This window comes from Phytophthora parasitica, assembly GCF_000247585.1.
Source record: "Phytophthora parasitica INRA-310 unplaced genomic scaffold supercont2.69, whole genome shotgun sequence".
NCBI lineage: Eukaryota > Oomycota > Peronosporomycetes > Peronosporales > Peronosporaceae > Phytophthora > Phytophthora nicotianae.
The window spans coordinates 34,729-50,438 of NW_008649055.1; the positions used below are offsets into that span (position 1 = coordinate 34,729).

The following is a 15,710-nucleotide window of genomic DNA, read 5'->3' on the forward strand; positions in this document are numbered from 1 at the left end:
AAATCACTACACCACACTTTTCATGTTCCGAAATATATGGAACTCCCTTTAAAAATTTAACATACAGTCATTCTATTCAGCTTTTTGTATTTAAACATACCGAGACAACAACTTTGGAAAAAGTGTTTGTTTAGGATGTCTCAGCGTACGATACCTTTTGAATCTGCTGGGCGCGTCAGAACCCAATTATTGGTGAGAAAACGAAATTATTGTATAAATTAGAATTGAGTATTATTCCGAATTCCGTTTATAAACCGGTAAATATTGGTTTAGATAATATCGTTTCAAGACAAACCGGTAAATGTCTAACATACCATTAAATACCGGATTACTCCCTTGCAATACAGAAACGCTACCGTAGCTGGTACTAGTAGCTACCGGTATACTTAGCACTACCGATAATTCCGGGTGTTTCTTTTGATACCGGTACTTTTCTGGAATTATTGTGGAAATTCTGGAGCCAATAGGATTCGTTCATTTCAAAGTTCAAATATCGCGCCAAGCAAAAGGGGCAGGCAGCCGTCGGCATGGACGGCTCGGACGCCAACGTCAAGGTTTTCTGTCGCGTGCGACCGCCCAACGAGCGCGAGCGCGGCGTCAACTCCTCGAGTTTCTCGAGTGGATCCGCTGGCTTCCTTGCGCGCAGTAGCGCAGCCGCCGCGTCCGCATCCTTCGCCAAGAAATGCGTGACTGTGCCCACCTCGGACGCCATGCAGCAGACGGTCTTCCTGCACAGCAAACACGGTCCATCCAGGACCTTCACATTCGACCGCGTGTTCAGCGAAGATGCCAGCCAGAACGACGTCTTCGAGGTTGTGGGAGCGCCCATTACACGGGCCTGTCTCGAGGGCTACAATGGCACCATCTTCGCCTACGGACAAACAGGATCAGGAAAGACGTTCACCATGCAGGGACCCGACGATGTCATTGACACAGAGGCACAGAGTGTCACACAGACGCAGCTAGCACTGCGTGGCCTCGTGCCGCGAGTATTCGACTACCTCTTCGACAACGTCGTGGCCAAGGACAGCAGGAAGAACGTGCAGCATATATTCGCATGCTCCTTTTTGGAGATTTACAATGAACGAGTGTACGATCTACTGGATGGAGGCAGTGCAAAAGACGCCGCAGGACTGCAATTGAGAGAGAGCGGACGCAAAGGAGTCCACGTGGAAGGACTGATCGAAAGTGTCGTGACCAACTCGAAGAAAGCAGCAGAGCTCATGACGGTCGGGGCGCAGAACCGACGAGTGGGTCAAACATCCATGAACAGAGAAAGCAGTCGATCACACAGTGTGTTTATCCTGCAATTACAGTCGAAGGAGATGACAACGGAGGGGACCAAAATCCGCACGTCGAGGTTTAATCTGGTGGATCTGGCAGGTTCCGAGCGGCAACGAAGTACAGACGCAGCTGGAGAGCGACTCAAGGAGGCTGGAAGTATCAACAAGTCGCTGTCTGCTCTGGGTAACGTCATCTTGGGGCTGTCAGAGCAGTCGGTGGGCAAGCATCGACACGTTCATTACCGCGACTCGAAGCTGACTTTTCTACTGAAAGACTCACTGGGTGGCAACTCTAAAACGTTCATGGTAGCAACCATCTCTCCAGCGGAAGACTCTGCGTTTGAGACGCTCTCGACTCTCAAGTTTGCACAGCGAGCGAAAATGATCCAGAACAGCGCAGTAGTCAACGAAGACTCAGTTGGCAGTGCTCTCTTCATGCAGGAAGAAATCCAGCGATTAAAACGGCAATTGCAACAGGCACATCAAGAAATCGCTCGGAATATCCCAGGGTCTAGTCTACTTCAGCATGGAGCGACGCAGTCGGAGAGCGCGTCAAGTCAAGACTCGTTTGCTACCTCCACACAGCTATTGGGACCCTGCGATCCTGTTATTGACGGCCGATTCCGCGAGTTAGAGGAATCATTTGCAACGACTGCAGAGAAGAGTGACAGACTGCAGCGTTCGTGCGAGTTTCTACAGCTTCAGAATGGAAACTTCCAGGCGCTTTGCACGGAGCTGAAGCAGCAAATTGCCCACTTGAAAATGATGCTGCGACTGCGAGGAATTGGAGGCCCAGGAGCGCATGACTATAAACCAACGGCTGATGCCATTGAGTGGAGGATGAAATACGAGGAGATGGAAGAACGCTTCATTGAGCTTCAAGACGAGCTACAACGCAGTGGAGTTGAAGACACTGGCACCTCAGGGAAAATCAACAACGAAGTGGAAAACCTCAACATGATGCTGCTAGGACTAACGAAGCAACTGGCGTTTGTGCTGCGGGACAAGCACGATCTACAAGACCGTCTACTGGAGAACCAGTCGGATAAGGACGAACGCATGGATGGATCGTCATCGCAAGACGTGGGCGATGCAGAATTCTCTGCACGTTTGGAGGAAGCGCTAAAGCAGCAGGCAAATGAGTACCAGGCGAAGCTGGACTCGGTCGCTTCATTTAATGCGTGTCTGGAAGAGAAAGCAGTTGAGAATTCACTAGAGTTGCAACAGATGAAGCAGCGCGAAGAGTCCTGGTCAATTCAACAGCATGATCTCGAGAGACAACTGGTGGATTCGAATGCAGCTCTGCAGACTTCGGAAGAAGCGCATTCGTCGACTAAGATTACGTTGACTCAAGAGAAGAGCAAGGTTGAGGAGTTAGAGATGAAGCTGGAACGAGCACGTGAAGGAGTCCGTCTCGAAGTTGAAGCTGCGTTGGCTGATGCTTCCACTGCTAACAAGGACCTTGAGACCTCGAAGGAACTCTTACAGCAGCAGATTACTGTTGTGACTGCAGAACTTAGCAAGCGCGAGGTTCAGATCCAACAAGCTGAGCGTGCGTTTGCACAACTGAAGACTGAAATGACTTGTCTTGATGAAGCCAACCAGGAGACTGTGCTGCAGCTTAATGGGGCTCAAGACAAATTGAAGGAGGCTGAGCTCCAGACAAGTCACTTGCGAGCTGAAATTACCGATCGTGACAATGCGATTGAAGACTTAACGCGAGCTAAGACTGCGATCACTGAGGAGAGAATACTTCTGGAGCAGAAGCTGGAGGAAGCCAGCAATTCTGTCCGACATCTGAAGGAGGATGCCAATGCTACGGCGCAAAAGCATTCAGATGCGATCGAGTCATTGAAACGCCAAGCGCAAGAGCAAGAGCAGAAACTAGTTGAGGACTTTGAGAAGCGTCTTTCTGTGAAAGACGAACACCTTAAGCAGCTTCGCGATGAGTTAGACGATCACCGAGCCAAGGCAGAAGAAGCTGATCGTCTCCACAGCTCGAAACTGGACGAGAAAGAGGCAGCATTTGCAGTGCTTCAGCTCCAGCTTGATGATCACAAACAGGAAGCCCAACAAGCGTTGGAAGATGCTCAACAGAAATTGTCGAAGGCTCTCGTTGATGCTTCTAAGCTTTCAGAAGAGAAGGACAAGGTCGAATCAGAGCACGCCTTGGCGATGCAAGAGTTCAAGCGTCTTCAGGAAAGCATAAAAGAGCTTGAAATTGAGAAGAACACAATGACAAACGAGATTCAGCGGTTATCGGAACGTGCAGAGCAATTGGCTGTCAGGACAAGTGAACTGGATGAACAGAATACCGAGCTACAGAAGAAGTGTGAGCAGCAACAAGCTCAGCTGTCCGAATCGGGTGAGACTATCACGAAGTTCACACTAGAAATTGAGGAACTTCAGCAACAGATCACAGCACAGTCAAATGAGGTTTCAGAGCTTCGCAAGGTTCTCGCTTCAGCACAAGAAGAACGTCGTCAAGCTGCGATTATTCATGCCGAGCAGTTTGATGAGCTATCATCCAGAGCAAACAAGATCGAAGTGTTGGAGCAGGAGCTCGCAACAAACAAGGATACTGTAGAAAGCCTTACTGCTAAGCTCGACAAGACCGAGGGCGAGATTCGAGATGCTGCAAATACTGTTTCACACCAACAGGAAGAGATCGAGATGTACAAGGGAATCCAGTTCACGCTGCGTGACGAGTTGAAAAAGCTTGAATTTGATCGTCTGGAGTTGGCCGAGGCTCTGAAAACTGAGCAAGATTCCAAGCAGGATTTGGAGGAGAAGTTTGCTGAAGCTCGCCACGCATGGTCAGAAAAGAAAAACAAGTTGACAGAGCAGTCTCATGAATCGGTTCTTGCTCTTGAAAAGCGCGTCGAGGAGTTGGTTCTCAGTGGTGAGTTGCTTTCAACTCGAGCTCAGGAACTAGAACAAGAGAACGAGGCCCTCAAGACGTTAGCTGCGGATAAGGGACAACTGGCTGACACTGCTACTGATAGCGCACGCGATCTTAAGTGTCAGTTGGAAGAGCAACAGAAAACTCTGTCAAAGCAGGAAGCGGAACTCGCTCAGAAGGTGACTGCCCTTGCAAGGAGAGATGATAGTATTGCCTCGTTGAAGGAGCTTGCGCACAACTCCGAAGCTGCCTGGGATCTAAGAACCCGGGAATACAAAGCTGAGTTGGAGGCCTCAAACGGCCGCGTGCAGGCACTAGAGCAGTTCATTGCGGAGAAGACATCGGTGTTCGCGAAGGCCGAGGAAGCGCTAGTGGCGGAGAATCACTCACTCGAGAAGAAACTTGAGGAAAGCGAGGAGATCTTGGCGCAGCAGACCGAGCAGTTCATGCAGGAGATCAAGCAGCTTGAATCGAGTATCGAGGATAAGGACGCAAGACTGCAGCGTGCCAACAAGTCATTGAAGGACACAGAGAATGGTAGCAGTGCAAAGGTTAAAGAGTTGCGGGTTGCATTAGAAGAATTTGAGGCCAACCACAAATTGGTTGTTGCCGAGAACAATAAACTCAAGGAGGAGGCCGTGGCTGAGCTGAAGGAGCAGGAAGAGAAGCTAGAACGTCGACGAAGGGAGATCGTCGCTGCGGAGGAACACAACAAGTCAATGCAGAAGGCGTTGGAAGCACAACAGGCCGCAGCTGAGAGTGCGTTGAAGGAAGCTAAGGCGAAGGCAGTAACTCTGGACGAGCTTGGACAGGCGAAGCGCAAGTACTTATCGGAGAAGGTCAAGATGCAACGGGAGATCCAGACTCTAACCAAGAAGCTGGAGACAGTGACGAACGAGAAGGAGAAGCTGGTTGGACACCACAATAGCCGCCAGAAGATTCAGCATCATGTCAAAGTAAAGGAGGAAAACAATCGTCTTCTGGACCAGGTACGACAGCTCACGGACGAGAAGGCGAAACTGCATCGTTCACTCGAGAAACTCCGAACGATGCTCAAGGAGAAGGAGAACATTGGCGTTGAGTCTTCAAGAAACACACCGCCTTCTGTATCTCCTGCCTCCAGCACATCGTCCAGATCGCTACCTAACAAACAAGTCAAGCGGCCAAGTCTTGGTAGTGCGTCGAGTGCTACAGCTAGTACAGCAGCCTCTGCAGCAAGAGCAGCAGCAAGAATAGCAGCGCGAGGTCGACCTCGATCTGCATCCCCCGGACCAACCAAGAAGCGTGTACGGACACACTCATCGGGACCAGGTTGGCAGAGATGATAGTGTATCATCCCAAACTTGCGTAACGACTGCGAGATGGATTAGAGTGTAAGCAATGAGTAAAGGCATGCGTAGATCATTTATCAAGTTACTTTTGTTAGTTGTTGATGTCTTCGCTACTGGATGTGGCCAAGGCGATGAACGCCGAGGCCGCGAGTAACTCAGCAACGTTATCACTAGTTGATGTTGCCAAAGCTGAACATTCAACCAAGCCAATGACTCTCATGGACGTGGCTAAACAGGAGACGCAGCCGAAGCAAACACTACATCAACTAGCACAGGAGATTGATACGGAAGACCGATCAAGGATCCAAGGAGCGATTGACTCAACTGCAAAGGAAGTAAAATTGGAGCGACAAGAACTTCGTTCTCAAGCTCTGAAGCAAACGGCAGTGCAATTGCGACAGGAGGAGCAACAAGCTGCACAAATACTGCAAAACAAAGTGGCAGAAACTAGCAATGTGAAGCGCGACGATGCAGATGCCGACAGTGACAAGGAGAGTGACGACGAAGGCTATTCGAGCTTTGAAGATGACGTTCCAACAAAAAACAAGAAGCAGAAAGAGATCGTGGAATCTGAAGAGGAGGAACCTGCGGATAAAGAAGAGAGCTACGAGCCTCCTCCACGGACAACTCCGAGGGAGTCTAACGAGAGCAAGGAATTTATGCGCGCAGTATATCGTGCCGACAAGTACCAAGTCCGAGACATGCTCAACGATGAAGTCGTCGACGCCAACATCGCGGATCAGCATGGCTGGAGCGGGTTACATTGGGCTGCGTCTCAAAATCACGACGAGATCTTGAAGTTTCTTCTCCAAAAAGGAGCCGAAGTGAACGCCATCGACCAGATCAACGGCTGGACTGCTCTACATGTAGCCATCGTGCGCGAGGCCGTCTCCTGTGTCAGTATCCTCCTGTCATCAGGTGCCGACCCTCGTATCCGAGACAATTACGGCGACACTGTCGTCGAGTGTCTCCAAGCTGCCAGCAGGAAGAACAAGCTCAAAATGCTGCAACTACTGCAGAAAGCCCGTAGTAACAACCAATAGCGTTACCTTTCTGTCTTTTTCTGTGTATTTACTGCGTCCTCTTATCGCTACAGACCACTGCGCTGTCTTCAAGTCACTGTATACGTCTACGAGGACGCGCCGAATGACCCCACATTGTCCTTCTTGTCGTTCTTCTCCACCTTGACCGACTCACGGTACTTCTGCAGATAAAGCTTCAGTGGCTCCACATACGAGTCGAAGCCCAGTGTGCTCATGGCCCAAATGATGTCGTCACCGTTAATGGTCTTGCGCTTCTCCTGCTGGCACTTGTCGCTGGCCTCGCTCGTGATGAACGAGATGAACTCGCTCACACACTCCTGCACTGTCTCCTTGCCGTCCTTGGCGATCTTGGCCGTGGAAGGCAGCGACACTTTCATGATACGAGAGATGTTGGCCGTCGGCAGGAAACGGTCCTGCTCGCGGATCTCGTCGTCGTTATGCTCCTCCTTGCTGGCCATGATCGACGTAATAAGTCTGCGTCCTTCGGGGCGGAAGAGTTCTTTGTTTTAGTATGGGGCATTCGCGGGAAATTTACATGGGGAAGAGACGTGAGATTGGATGAAAAGGGTTTTGAAATTCAAAGGGTTATAGCCAATGAAACCTATCTGTGACGTGGTACTCAGAGCTGCAGACGAGCAACTACATCCTCCAGATGACCCGCAACGCGGCTAATGCTTGGGCTAAAGACTGGCACAGCTGAGAAGGCATTGGGCAAGTAAGCAGAAGTCAGACTGGACTTGTTCATTGTCTAATAACTAGCTGGTGTTTGGATTTCCTCGTCCTGGCCGACGTATCATAGCTTCGTCTTTCAGACTCCTAGTTCACTTCAACCGTTTCCAAAAACTTTTCCCTTTTCTAGCTAGCCGCTACTCTAGTCCTCGTCATCCACCTCGTCCTCGCTGACGTCGTCTGTCTTGAAAAATGTGTAGGAAAGCGTGATGTTGTGCACGCCGTTCATGGACGGATCGTCGCAGATCTCGGGGTCAATGAAGAAGAACACAGGCATGTCGATCTCCTCGTTCGGCTTGAGTCGTTGCTCCTCAAAGCAGAAGCACTGAATTTTGTTAAAGTACACGCCGGCAGACGGCGGATACACATTGTACGTTGCAACGCCTGTGATGGCCTTGTCCGTCTTGTTCTTGGCCGTGTAGAAGGCCAGCGCCGTCTCGCCGGGTACTAGCAACAAGTCGCGCTGTTGCGGACGGAACACCCACGGCATATTGGCGCTCACACCACCGTCGAATGTAATGCGGATTGGCTTGGCGTCCTCTCTGGGTGTGAGTTTATCGGCCACGAACTCCTCCACGCGCTGCGTGGTGCCGCCAAAGCCCGTCATTTGGCAGAAGATCTTGTACAACGGCACGGCAGCGTATGAGATACCCACCCAGGCAATGGCTGTACCAGCCAGGTACATGACGGCGCGGCGGTTGCGCTGCTTGATGGATTCGCGACGCGCCTCCTCCGCCGCGCGCTTGGAGATGCAACGCACGCCACCCAGGCCGGTGGGACGAAGCAGACGCATCGGCGAAGACGTCGCGACGCTGGCACCGCGGCGGGCGACGTGCAGCAGCAGCGAGGAGGGATGCATGTCTATCTCGCCAGGCTCAGGAATGCCAGCCCCAGCTTTGACATCCGACACCGTCAACCTGTCGAAGGGGATAGAGTACCGCTACAAATGCGATGTGATAGGGTTTGTTTGGAAATAATAGTAGCAATTGCGTAATCTCTCGGTTTGTGCTCAAACTTCGAGTCTCAAAGAGCAGTGCGCAGGAGCGTTGTTGCCCTTTTAGATACATAAGCCTTTTGCTTATCTTTCCACTACTACTATAGTACCAAATCGCTGTGTGTGTTCTGGCAGGTCTCGTTCCGATTGTGTAAAGGTAACTGCAGGAAGGTGATGAATACATGTACATGTAGCTACGACACTTGCGCGTACTTACTTACCAGTGAGGGTTTTAGCAACATCGAAAACGACGTTGGCTATTAAAGGTCTTCGAACGCAGTGGTGATATCCTCAAGTTACTAGTTTATGGCTAGGGCGATCAACCACTTCGATTGCAATGCGTCTGTAAGCGATAGTGAAACCAGAAGTTCGCCTAACTACGTTGACGAACGTCGACGTTCGTACACAACATACGTACTAAAGTGTAACGAGGATCAAACAATTCGATATCAAAAGGGCGGATCATAACGTGTGCACTTTCCTGGTCAGTCTTGAATCAATGCTATTGACTCGCACATGCGCACAGTTCTATCGCAGCAGGCGCGCACATTGCAATTATCGCTTGCTGGTCTGTTGTCTGTCACTAGTACGCTGATAATTTAGCGCACTCGTCTCGTAACTGAGTCTTCTTAAAACCTGTAAATCATCGCCACCTGCACAAAACGCAGCGCGCGCTAAGTAATCCACCTGACAGGAAAACAAAATCGGAATGACACTACAAACGAGCTAATCCGCAAATCCAGCAGGGCGCCAAACGGTGAATTATCGCTTATCCCCTGATGCTGGAGCTGCTTCCTTGCTTTCTCACAGTTGGCTCCTGTCCTCATCGTAAAGCTCCGCCTCAGTCGGATGCACCAGCACGGTCCGTCCTTCGAGTTGTCACTCCTGTTATCGGCTGCTAATTGAGATGAACGCTTACTCGTTCTCCTCAGCACGCACGCGGGCGTTGGGGTTGGTCACACGCACGTTCAGCTGCTCAGCGCGCTCGATGATCTCGCGACGCTTGCGGCCCGACACGTTGTGGGCGATCTCGGCGCAGTACTTGCGGTTGTGCATCAGAAGCACCTCGAGCTCAGCCACGTTGTTGACCACGAACTTGAGGAAGCCGTTGGGCAGCAGGTGGCGGGTCTTCTTGTTGGAGCCGTAGCCGATGTTCGGCATCTTGATGGCGCCCTTGAATTTACGGCGCACACGGCCGTCAATACCCTTCGGGCGACGCCATGACTCCGGAACACGCTTGAAGCGGTTGGACTGGTGACGTTTGAACTTCGTCACCTTCTTCTTGACGATCTTCGGGCGGACAACGGGAGTAACCTGCACCATCTACAAACGTAACCAATCGACTTATTAGCTCCCTGTGTCGTTCCTTGTGTTTTTGTCCCGCCCGCTGCCTGTTAACGCCAACGCTGTCTGTCTGTAGCCATCAACACGTGCTCTCCGTCTGCAGACGTGCGCGGTTCATGTTGGCGCAGAGGGCTGTACGCACACGGGGCAAGAGCAGTTCCCTTACCTTGAATTGAGGAAGCCTTTGTGAATTTCAGCACTACTTTGCAGTCGGGGATATCGGAGGCTGGCTGGACGAGAGCGTGCTCGCCATTCAATCACTTGACCAACTTTCAGCCACTCACAGGCTGTGAAGTACCAAAATTACCTGATGATTCGCTTAAAATGAAAATTAGAAATAAACTGATATGATTGGATGATAAAGTCCAGTGAGACCAAATCAATTTTGACGGGTAGTAACAGATCTGATTCGTCTTACAGTTGAAGAGCTGAAACCACCGACAATTGAAGAGCCCTACTACATTTATAACTTTTTAGTGGCGTTTTTCAAGTACAGCCATGGAGACGCCGGGAATGCGCATGTTGCCGAGTGTTGGCGCCCGTGAGTTGGATAAATTCGGGCGGTTGTCGATATTATGACTAATATGCGCTCTCCACGGGCGTAATGTTGTGTGGTGCAGCAACTGGAATCTCACAGAAGCTGGTGGTCATGACGTACAACGTGCTGGCGCAGTGCTACGTTCGCTCGACTTTCTTCCCGTACTGCGAGTCCAGCGAACTCCGCTGGAAGAACAGGTCCAAGAAGTTGGTAAGCTGCAAGCTACGGTAATGCCGTTATGATATGAATTGCTGACAAGTTTGACTGTGCAGGAAGCTGTATTCGCCTCGAGTCTGCCCGTCTCGCCTGATGTCATCTGTCTGCAGGTAGCGAAGCTATTTTATTGGCCACGAGGATGGCCTTTGTGTCAGAACTCGATTTAATCGTATGGCAATACTGACTGTCTGCTGACTGCGACAGGAAGTGGACAACTACAAGGAATTTTGGGCGGGCATGATGAAAAAACTTGGATACGGAGGGTAAGTTTGCTACATTCGGGGCTTGTTCATTCGAGTGTTACTATATCTGCCAGATTGCGCTAACGAGTAGTACTGATCTTTTACTGCTCTTACTACAACTAGTCTCTTCGTTAAGAAGACAAGCACTAAGCCAGACGGTGTGGCTGTATTTTGGAATGAGAAGAAGCTGAAGGTGAAAGAGTCCGAAGAGATTAGTCTGGACTCGCCTAGTGGTGATGAATCGGGTGAGTCTGGCCTTGTTGTCGCTGTTCTTACGAGCGAGAATCTCATTGCTAATCAGGCTAAATGTTTACCAAAAGATATCGATCATGAGTTGCTGTCAAGAGCTTCAACGAGAGGAAGCGTCGGTGCCATTGTCCACTTCGAGCATCTCGAGACCCAGTTGAAGTTCATCGTCGCGACTACGCACTTGTTCTGGGATCCCATGCAGGAAGACGTGAAGCTGCTGCAATCGCGCCGAATGCTGCGTGCAATCGAAGAGTTTACAAGTTCACTGGATGCATCAACGCCGATAATCTTCGCTGGCGACTTCAACTCCTTGCCAGACAGCAAAGTGTACAGCTTCATCACAAGCAAAAGCCACTACCGCAGTGCCTACGCGCAGTATGAATCGGACGGTGAACCCAAGTTCACGAATGTCAATGGCGACGCTGAAACAGATGATGGCAAGATGGTGCCGCGCTTCGTCGGCACGCTGGACTACATCTTCTACCGCTTGCCCAGGTCTGTGGAGTTCTCTTGTTTGTCTTTCATAGTGCAACACTAACCTCAATCTTTCAACAGGATGCGGCCGGCAGCGCTGATGGAGCTCATGTCATTTGAAGATGCCAGCAAGGAGGTCGCTCTGCCAAGTACCATCTCTCCGTCGGACCATCTACCTCTCTTGTGCGAGTTCCACATCCAGTCAACTTCTAACTAGACGAGTTGAAGTGGCAATGGCTACATGACGTAAATGTAGCCATGACTTCTTTTCGGCCAATAAAAATGCTCCATCTTGCAAATAACGGCTGGGCATGTCATTATTCTCGACACGTAATGGGAGCGGCAAGTTCGTCGCCCTCCGCGGCTACTGGCTCGGCAGCAGTGAAACAGATCTTCGCATCTGCACAGGAGAAGGCTGCCTTCGAGAAGATTGTGGGTGAGACGCCCGTTCCACGCGAGGATGCGGCGTATCACACGGTGCTAGCGACACCAAAGCCGCTGCCTCAATTGACACAGGCACAAGTGGAGCTCCTAACACACGAGTATGGCGAGACGCTAGGTATAGTAGAGTCACCGTATTGCAATATTGTTTATGTAATAATACGATGCTGATCACGAAGTTTGGACGCCAATTGACGCGCTGACAGCCCAGAACAGTCTCCAATCTGGAAATTTCCGCGTGCTGCTGCGCTACGTGATTCACGCGCTGTCGTTCAGCTGCAGAGTGGCGAAGATGACGGAAAGTGAGCTGGCAGCTTATGCACCAGGTGCAGCGGGACCAGACCCCGTGGACGGGAAACCGCAGACAGTTGACACACACTTGCACAGAGCTGCGAATGCGCTGTTCTTGGTTCGACAGTTCGCAATGAGGTTTGTAGAGAGAACAGACGAGTGCTCGTTGCTGGCTCACTTCAACCATCAACCAACGGCTGAGTCTACTGGAGCTCAGAGCAACGCTGCTGCTACAACAAGACGTGAGTACGCTGTACTTACAAGAAATGATGCTCGCATTTCGGTTCTGACATTGTTGATGATTTAACTAAACAGATAGTTTGTCGATTCAAATGGAAGACGAAAATGCTGACAAGAGAAACGTTAACGGATTATCACCGGAGGACTCGTCGGATGAGCTCGCTGCTCGCTTTCTAGATGCTCTGCTCACGGCTCTCATTGAATACCCTCCAAAGTACGCCTTGCTATCATCCAAGTTAGTATATTAATGCTTACTCTTTATCCGCTGAATTGTTATTACAGTAATAAGACCTACGATCTACACGTGGAAGTCGTGAACACACTATTGGTGCTTTTGTCGCCTGTGGTGTACCCGCGGGATCATTCCAAGCAAGCCGGCGATCTACGTGCACATAATCCGTTCCTTTACATGCTGATGGCGTCTGCTCTGCCGGATGGCAAGAAATCGTACTGGGCATCCGGTGTGGTTCGTCGCTTGCTGCAGAATAGCATCGAGCAGATCCAAGCTACCGGATCAAGCTCTGCTTCGAATACTGCAGTGATTACTCTGCGAAAAGCTCGCGAGATGTCACTCATCGCCATGTCTGGGACTTCCGACCAGGCGTATGAACAGGAACAATTCTCTTATTTTACGCTGGAAGGCGTTGGCTCCATTGCAGGTGGGTACAGTAATTTGCTACCTTCTCAACTGGTCATTTTCTAACAGTTCGTGCTGTTTTAGCGTCAATTTTCCGGTTCCCGTGGAGTTTTATCCGGTATTTTACCACCCGCGAGGATACTGCAAGCCCTCTTGCCGACCGTAGTATACTGCTACTATTGGTTTTGCTTCAGAGTTGCCGAGATAGCGACTCGCCAGTAACCAGTAATCCATTTCGAGGAGCTCTTTGTGGTATCACGGATGGCGCTGACACTGACAGCCACGACGCAGAGATTGAAGACCCCAGAGCTCACTTGATACAACAAAGTGGAGCCACCTCCAGTGCTGAGAAATTGGAGCTACTGTACTCGAATCTGTTCGAAGTCTGTGGCCGTCACGCACCTTACGAAGCCAGCCATCTTATGCTGTATACACTGCTGTATTCCAACCCAATGATGCTCGACACTGCAGTGAGTGACGTTGACATGGAGCGTCTGTTGCTGCCCTTATTGGAGACGTTGTATCACTCACGGTCTGTGGAACCGAATCGACTGTACATGCTGGTGATCGTATTGCTGACGTTCACTCAAGACCCATCGTTTGTCCGCACTGCACATACCCAGTTAGTAGTCCCCAACGTGCCGTGGTATCAAGAACACTATATGCTGGATGTCTCGCTGGGTAGTCTGATGATGGTTATCTTCACTCGCCTCATCTTCCGCAACATTACGCACTTCCAGGATAGTTTTATCCACCTCAACGCGTTTGCAGCGCTGTCCAACCTCGCACGCTCGGCTGAGAATCTCCACATGTACGCTGCTCAAGGGATCGTGGGGCTGATTGACATGTTGGCCAAGAACGAAGCGAAGCTGGTGGCACAGATGCACCGCTTAAAACCCACAGACAAGGACGAGAGCGAAGTGTTGGCACAGAAACAATCGGCGTATGTTGAGTTTATCCGACTGCTGCTGGGTGTGATCTCGTCCTGCTTGAAGGCGAAGCAGTTGCCGCGTAATCCGCAACTTATTTATTCCCTGCTGCATCGCGCTGACACGTTTGCAGCACTGCAGCAGCACTCGGAGTTCGCTGCTCATGTGCATAATGGTCCAGTGTGGAGCACGTTGGCGCGTTTCCAGGCAGTTGTGGATGCCAAGACCTCGCCAGACGACGTGCTGGACACTGACATGGTGCTGGATATTATCCGAGGTGAATGCGTCAGCCTCCTGGCGGCTTCCAGTGCTGGATCGCGGACAGGAGGCGCCTTAAAGCATCATACCTCGGTAGACGACGACGATGCCAGCTATCGATACGAAGAGGAGGCTGATCCAGAGCAGTTCTTCGTGCCGTACATTTGGAAACTTATTCAAGAGCAGACGCCAGATTTCTGCTGGAAAGTTGACAAGATCACACTCTTCGTACCCACAGGGGTTACGACTGTCACGACAGGCTAAAACGAGAGGTTAACTATGCAATATCTTTAAACGATAGACGGTAGTAAACATACGCGCTTACTTGGGGTTATGGTGATTGGATAGAGTATCTGTGGTCAAGTAAAGAGCGTCACTTGCGCACGGGGGCGATCTTACGCTCGGCGAAGGCAGGCAGCACGAACGAGACCTCGTGGATCTTGGCGCTGTAGTAGCGTAGCGTTTCCTCCATCTTGGCGTCGGGCATGCGCTTGGGCTTAGCCAGCACACCCTCGCTCTTGTCGAGCGAGCACATGATGAAGCCGATCTGCCCTGAAGGGTACGTCGGGATGGTCGTGTACGAGTAGTTGACGGTGGGGAAGAGGTTCTGGCAGCGCTGCATGACATCCACGATGAGGTCAAGGTGCAACCACAGGCACTCGCCCTGCGTGCAGATAATGCCATCGGGGGACAGCGAGTTCTTCATACTCTCGTAGAACTCGGCACGGTACAGGACCTCGGCAGGTCCGACCGGATCCGACGAATCCACAATAACAACGTCGAACTTCTCGGTCGTGTTCTCACGCAGGTAAACGGCAGCGTCAGCGTGCAGGAGCTTCACACGCGGATCGTCAAAGGCCGTGGCCACCGTGTCCTTAAAGTACTTCTTGGACACGTCGCACACCATCGAGTCGATCTCGCACATGACGATCTCCTCGACGCAGTCATGCTTGGTGACCTCACGCAACACGCCACCGTCACCGCCACCCACGACGAGCACACGCTTAGGCTGCTTGTGCGAGAACATGGGCAAGTGAGCGATCATCTCCTGGTAGGCGAATTCATCACGCTCCGTGAGCTGGATCACTCCGTCCAGTACGAGCACATGGCCGTACGTGGCCGACTTGAAGACCAGCACGTCCTGGAAGTCCGACTTGCCGCGGAAAAGCACTTCTTCCACTTCGAGCGAGAACTTCTGACCGGGCCACATGGCCTCAGTCTCACTGAACCACTGCTTGTCGTTGGTCGTGGTGATGGACATGGTGCGAGCGTGTGAGGTGAAGAGCTTCTTGGCTGTTGGGGAGCGCTGACAGGCAGCAGCGACTCGACGGAGCAGAGAAATCTTGAGACTGAAGGCTGCACGTCCAGCGAGTGGCTGCGAGGCTGTTGCTGCTTTGATTTGCAGAGCTCTGACTAAAGGGAGATGGGCGAAATGAGCCACTCATCGGCGGGATGCGGAGGCCGAGAGGTAATCCCTCCCAGGCTGCAGTTGCAGAGGCTTTGAGTGACGTCGCCCCTCCCGATGTGTATCTGCGTGTTGCATGTCAACTTCATTTGTGTAAATCTACA

General features: G+C 51.2%; 8 protein-coding genes across 8 annotated transcripts; 4 read left to right on the forward strand and 4 right to left on the reverse strand.

The window, feature by feature from the left end:
* Positions 1-527: 527 nt before the first annotated feature.
* On the forward strand, positions 528-5,510 carry PPTG_17562 (hypothetical protein; the record flags this gene model as incomplete). Its single annotated transcript, XM_008915217.1, has 1 exon — positions 528-5,510. One exon carries the CDS (start codon positions 528-530, stop codon positions 5,508-5,510), a length of 4,983 nt encoding a protein of 1,660 aa, XP_008913465.1.
* Positions 5,511-5,617: 107 nt separating this feature from the next.
* Positions 5,618-6,559, forward strand: PPTG_17563 (hypothetical protein; the record flags this gene model as incomplete). Its single annotated transcript, XM_008915218.1, has 1 exon — positions 5,618-6,559. The coding sequence occupies one exon, from the start codon at positions 5,618-5,620 to the stop codon at positions 6,557-6,559; it is 942 nt and encodes a 313-aa protein (XP_008913466.1).
* PPTG_17564 (nuclear transcription factor Y subunit beta) lies at positions 5,916-7,119 on the reverse strand. The gene has a single exon (XM_008915219.1). It carries the CDS (start codon positions 7,015-7,017, stop codon positions 6,646-6,648), a length of 372 nt encoding a protein of 123 aa, XP_008913467.1. The 5' UTR covers positions 7,018-7,119; the 3' UTR covers positions 5,916-6,645.
* A 138-nt stretch (positions 7,120-7,257) lies between these two features.
* On the reverse strand, positions 7,258-8,307 carry PPTG_17565 (hypothetical protein). The gene has a single exon (XM_008915220.1). The coding sequence runs from the start codon at positions 8,145-8,147 to the stop codon at positions 7,431-7,433; it is 717 nt and encodes a 238-aa protein (XP_008913468.1). The 5' UTR covers positions 8,148-8,307; the 3' UTR covers positions 7,258-7,430.
* Positions 8,308-9,009: 702 nt separating this feature from the next.
* Positions 9,010-9,900, reverse strand: PPTG_17566 (hypothetical protein). Its single transcript, XM_008915221.1, has 2 exons — positions 9,793-9,900; positions 9,010-9,605 (listed from the first exon to the last, which is right to left on the reverse strand). The coding sequence occupies exon 2, from the start codon at positions 9,603-9,605 to the stop codon at positions 9,198-9,200; it is 408 nt and encodes a 135-aa protein (XP_008913469.1). The 5' UTR covers positions 9,793-9,900; the 3' UTR covers positions 9,010-9,197.
* Positions 9,901-10,124: 224 nt separating this feature from the next.
* PPTG_17567 (hypothetical protein) lies at positions 10,125-11,562 on the forward strand (the record flags this gene model as incomplete). Its single annotated transcript, XM_008915222.1, has 7 exons — positions 10,125-10,167; positions 10,247-10,374; positions 10,437-10,490; positions 10,585-10,643; positions 10,746-10,867; positions 10,943-11,366; positions 11,427-11,562. 7 exons carry the CDS (start codon positions 10,125-10,127, stop codon positions 11,560-11,562), a joined length of 966 nt encoding a protein of 321 aa, XP_008913470.1.
* A 41-nt stretch (positions 11,563-11,603) lies between these two features.
* PPTG_17568 (hypothetical protein) lies at positions 11,604-14,405 on the forward strand (the record flags this gene model as incomplete). The annotated part of the gene is made up of 5 exons (XM_008915223.1): positions 11,604-11,904; positions 11,993-12,319; positions 12,393-12,531; positions 12,600-12,976; positions 13,039-14,405. 5 exons carry the CDS (start codon positions 11,604-11,606, stop codon positions 14,403-14,405), a joined length of 2,511 nt encoding a protein of 836 aa, XP_008913471.1.
* On the reverse strand, positions 14,329-15,685 carry PPTG_17569 (spermidine synthase). The gene has a single exon (XM_008915224.1). The coding sequence runs from the start codon at positions 15,400-15,402 to the stop codon at positions 14,515-14,517; it is 888 nt and encodes a 295-aa protein (XP_008913472.1). The 5' UTR covers positions 15,403-15,685; the 3' UTR covers positions 14,329-14,514.
* Between the last annotated feature and the right edge of the window lie 25 nt (positions 15,686-15,710).

Excerpts from the sequence above, each read along its gene's own strand:
- PPTG_17564 (XM_008915219.1), bottom strand. The coding sequence starts at position 7,017 with ATGGCCAGCAAGGAGGAGCATAACGACGACGAGATCCGCGAGCAGGAC.
- PPTG_17565 (XM_008915220.1), bottom strand. The coding sequence starts at position 8,147 with ATGCATCCCTCCTCGCTGCTGCTGCACGTCGCCCGCCGCGGTGCCAGC.
- PPTG_17566 (XM_008915221.1), bottom strand. The coding sequence starts at position 9,605 with ATGGTGCAGGTTACTCCCGTTGTCCGCCCGAAGATCGTCAAGAAGAAG.
- PPTG_17569 (XM_008915224.1), bottom strand. The coding sequence starts at position 15,402 with ATGTCCATCACCACGACCAACGACAAGCAGTGGTTCAGTGAGACTGAG.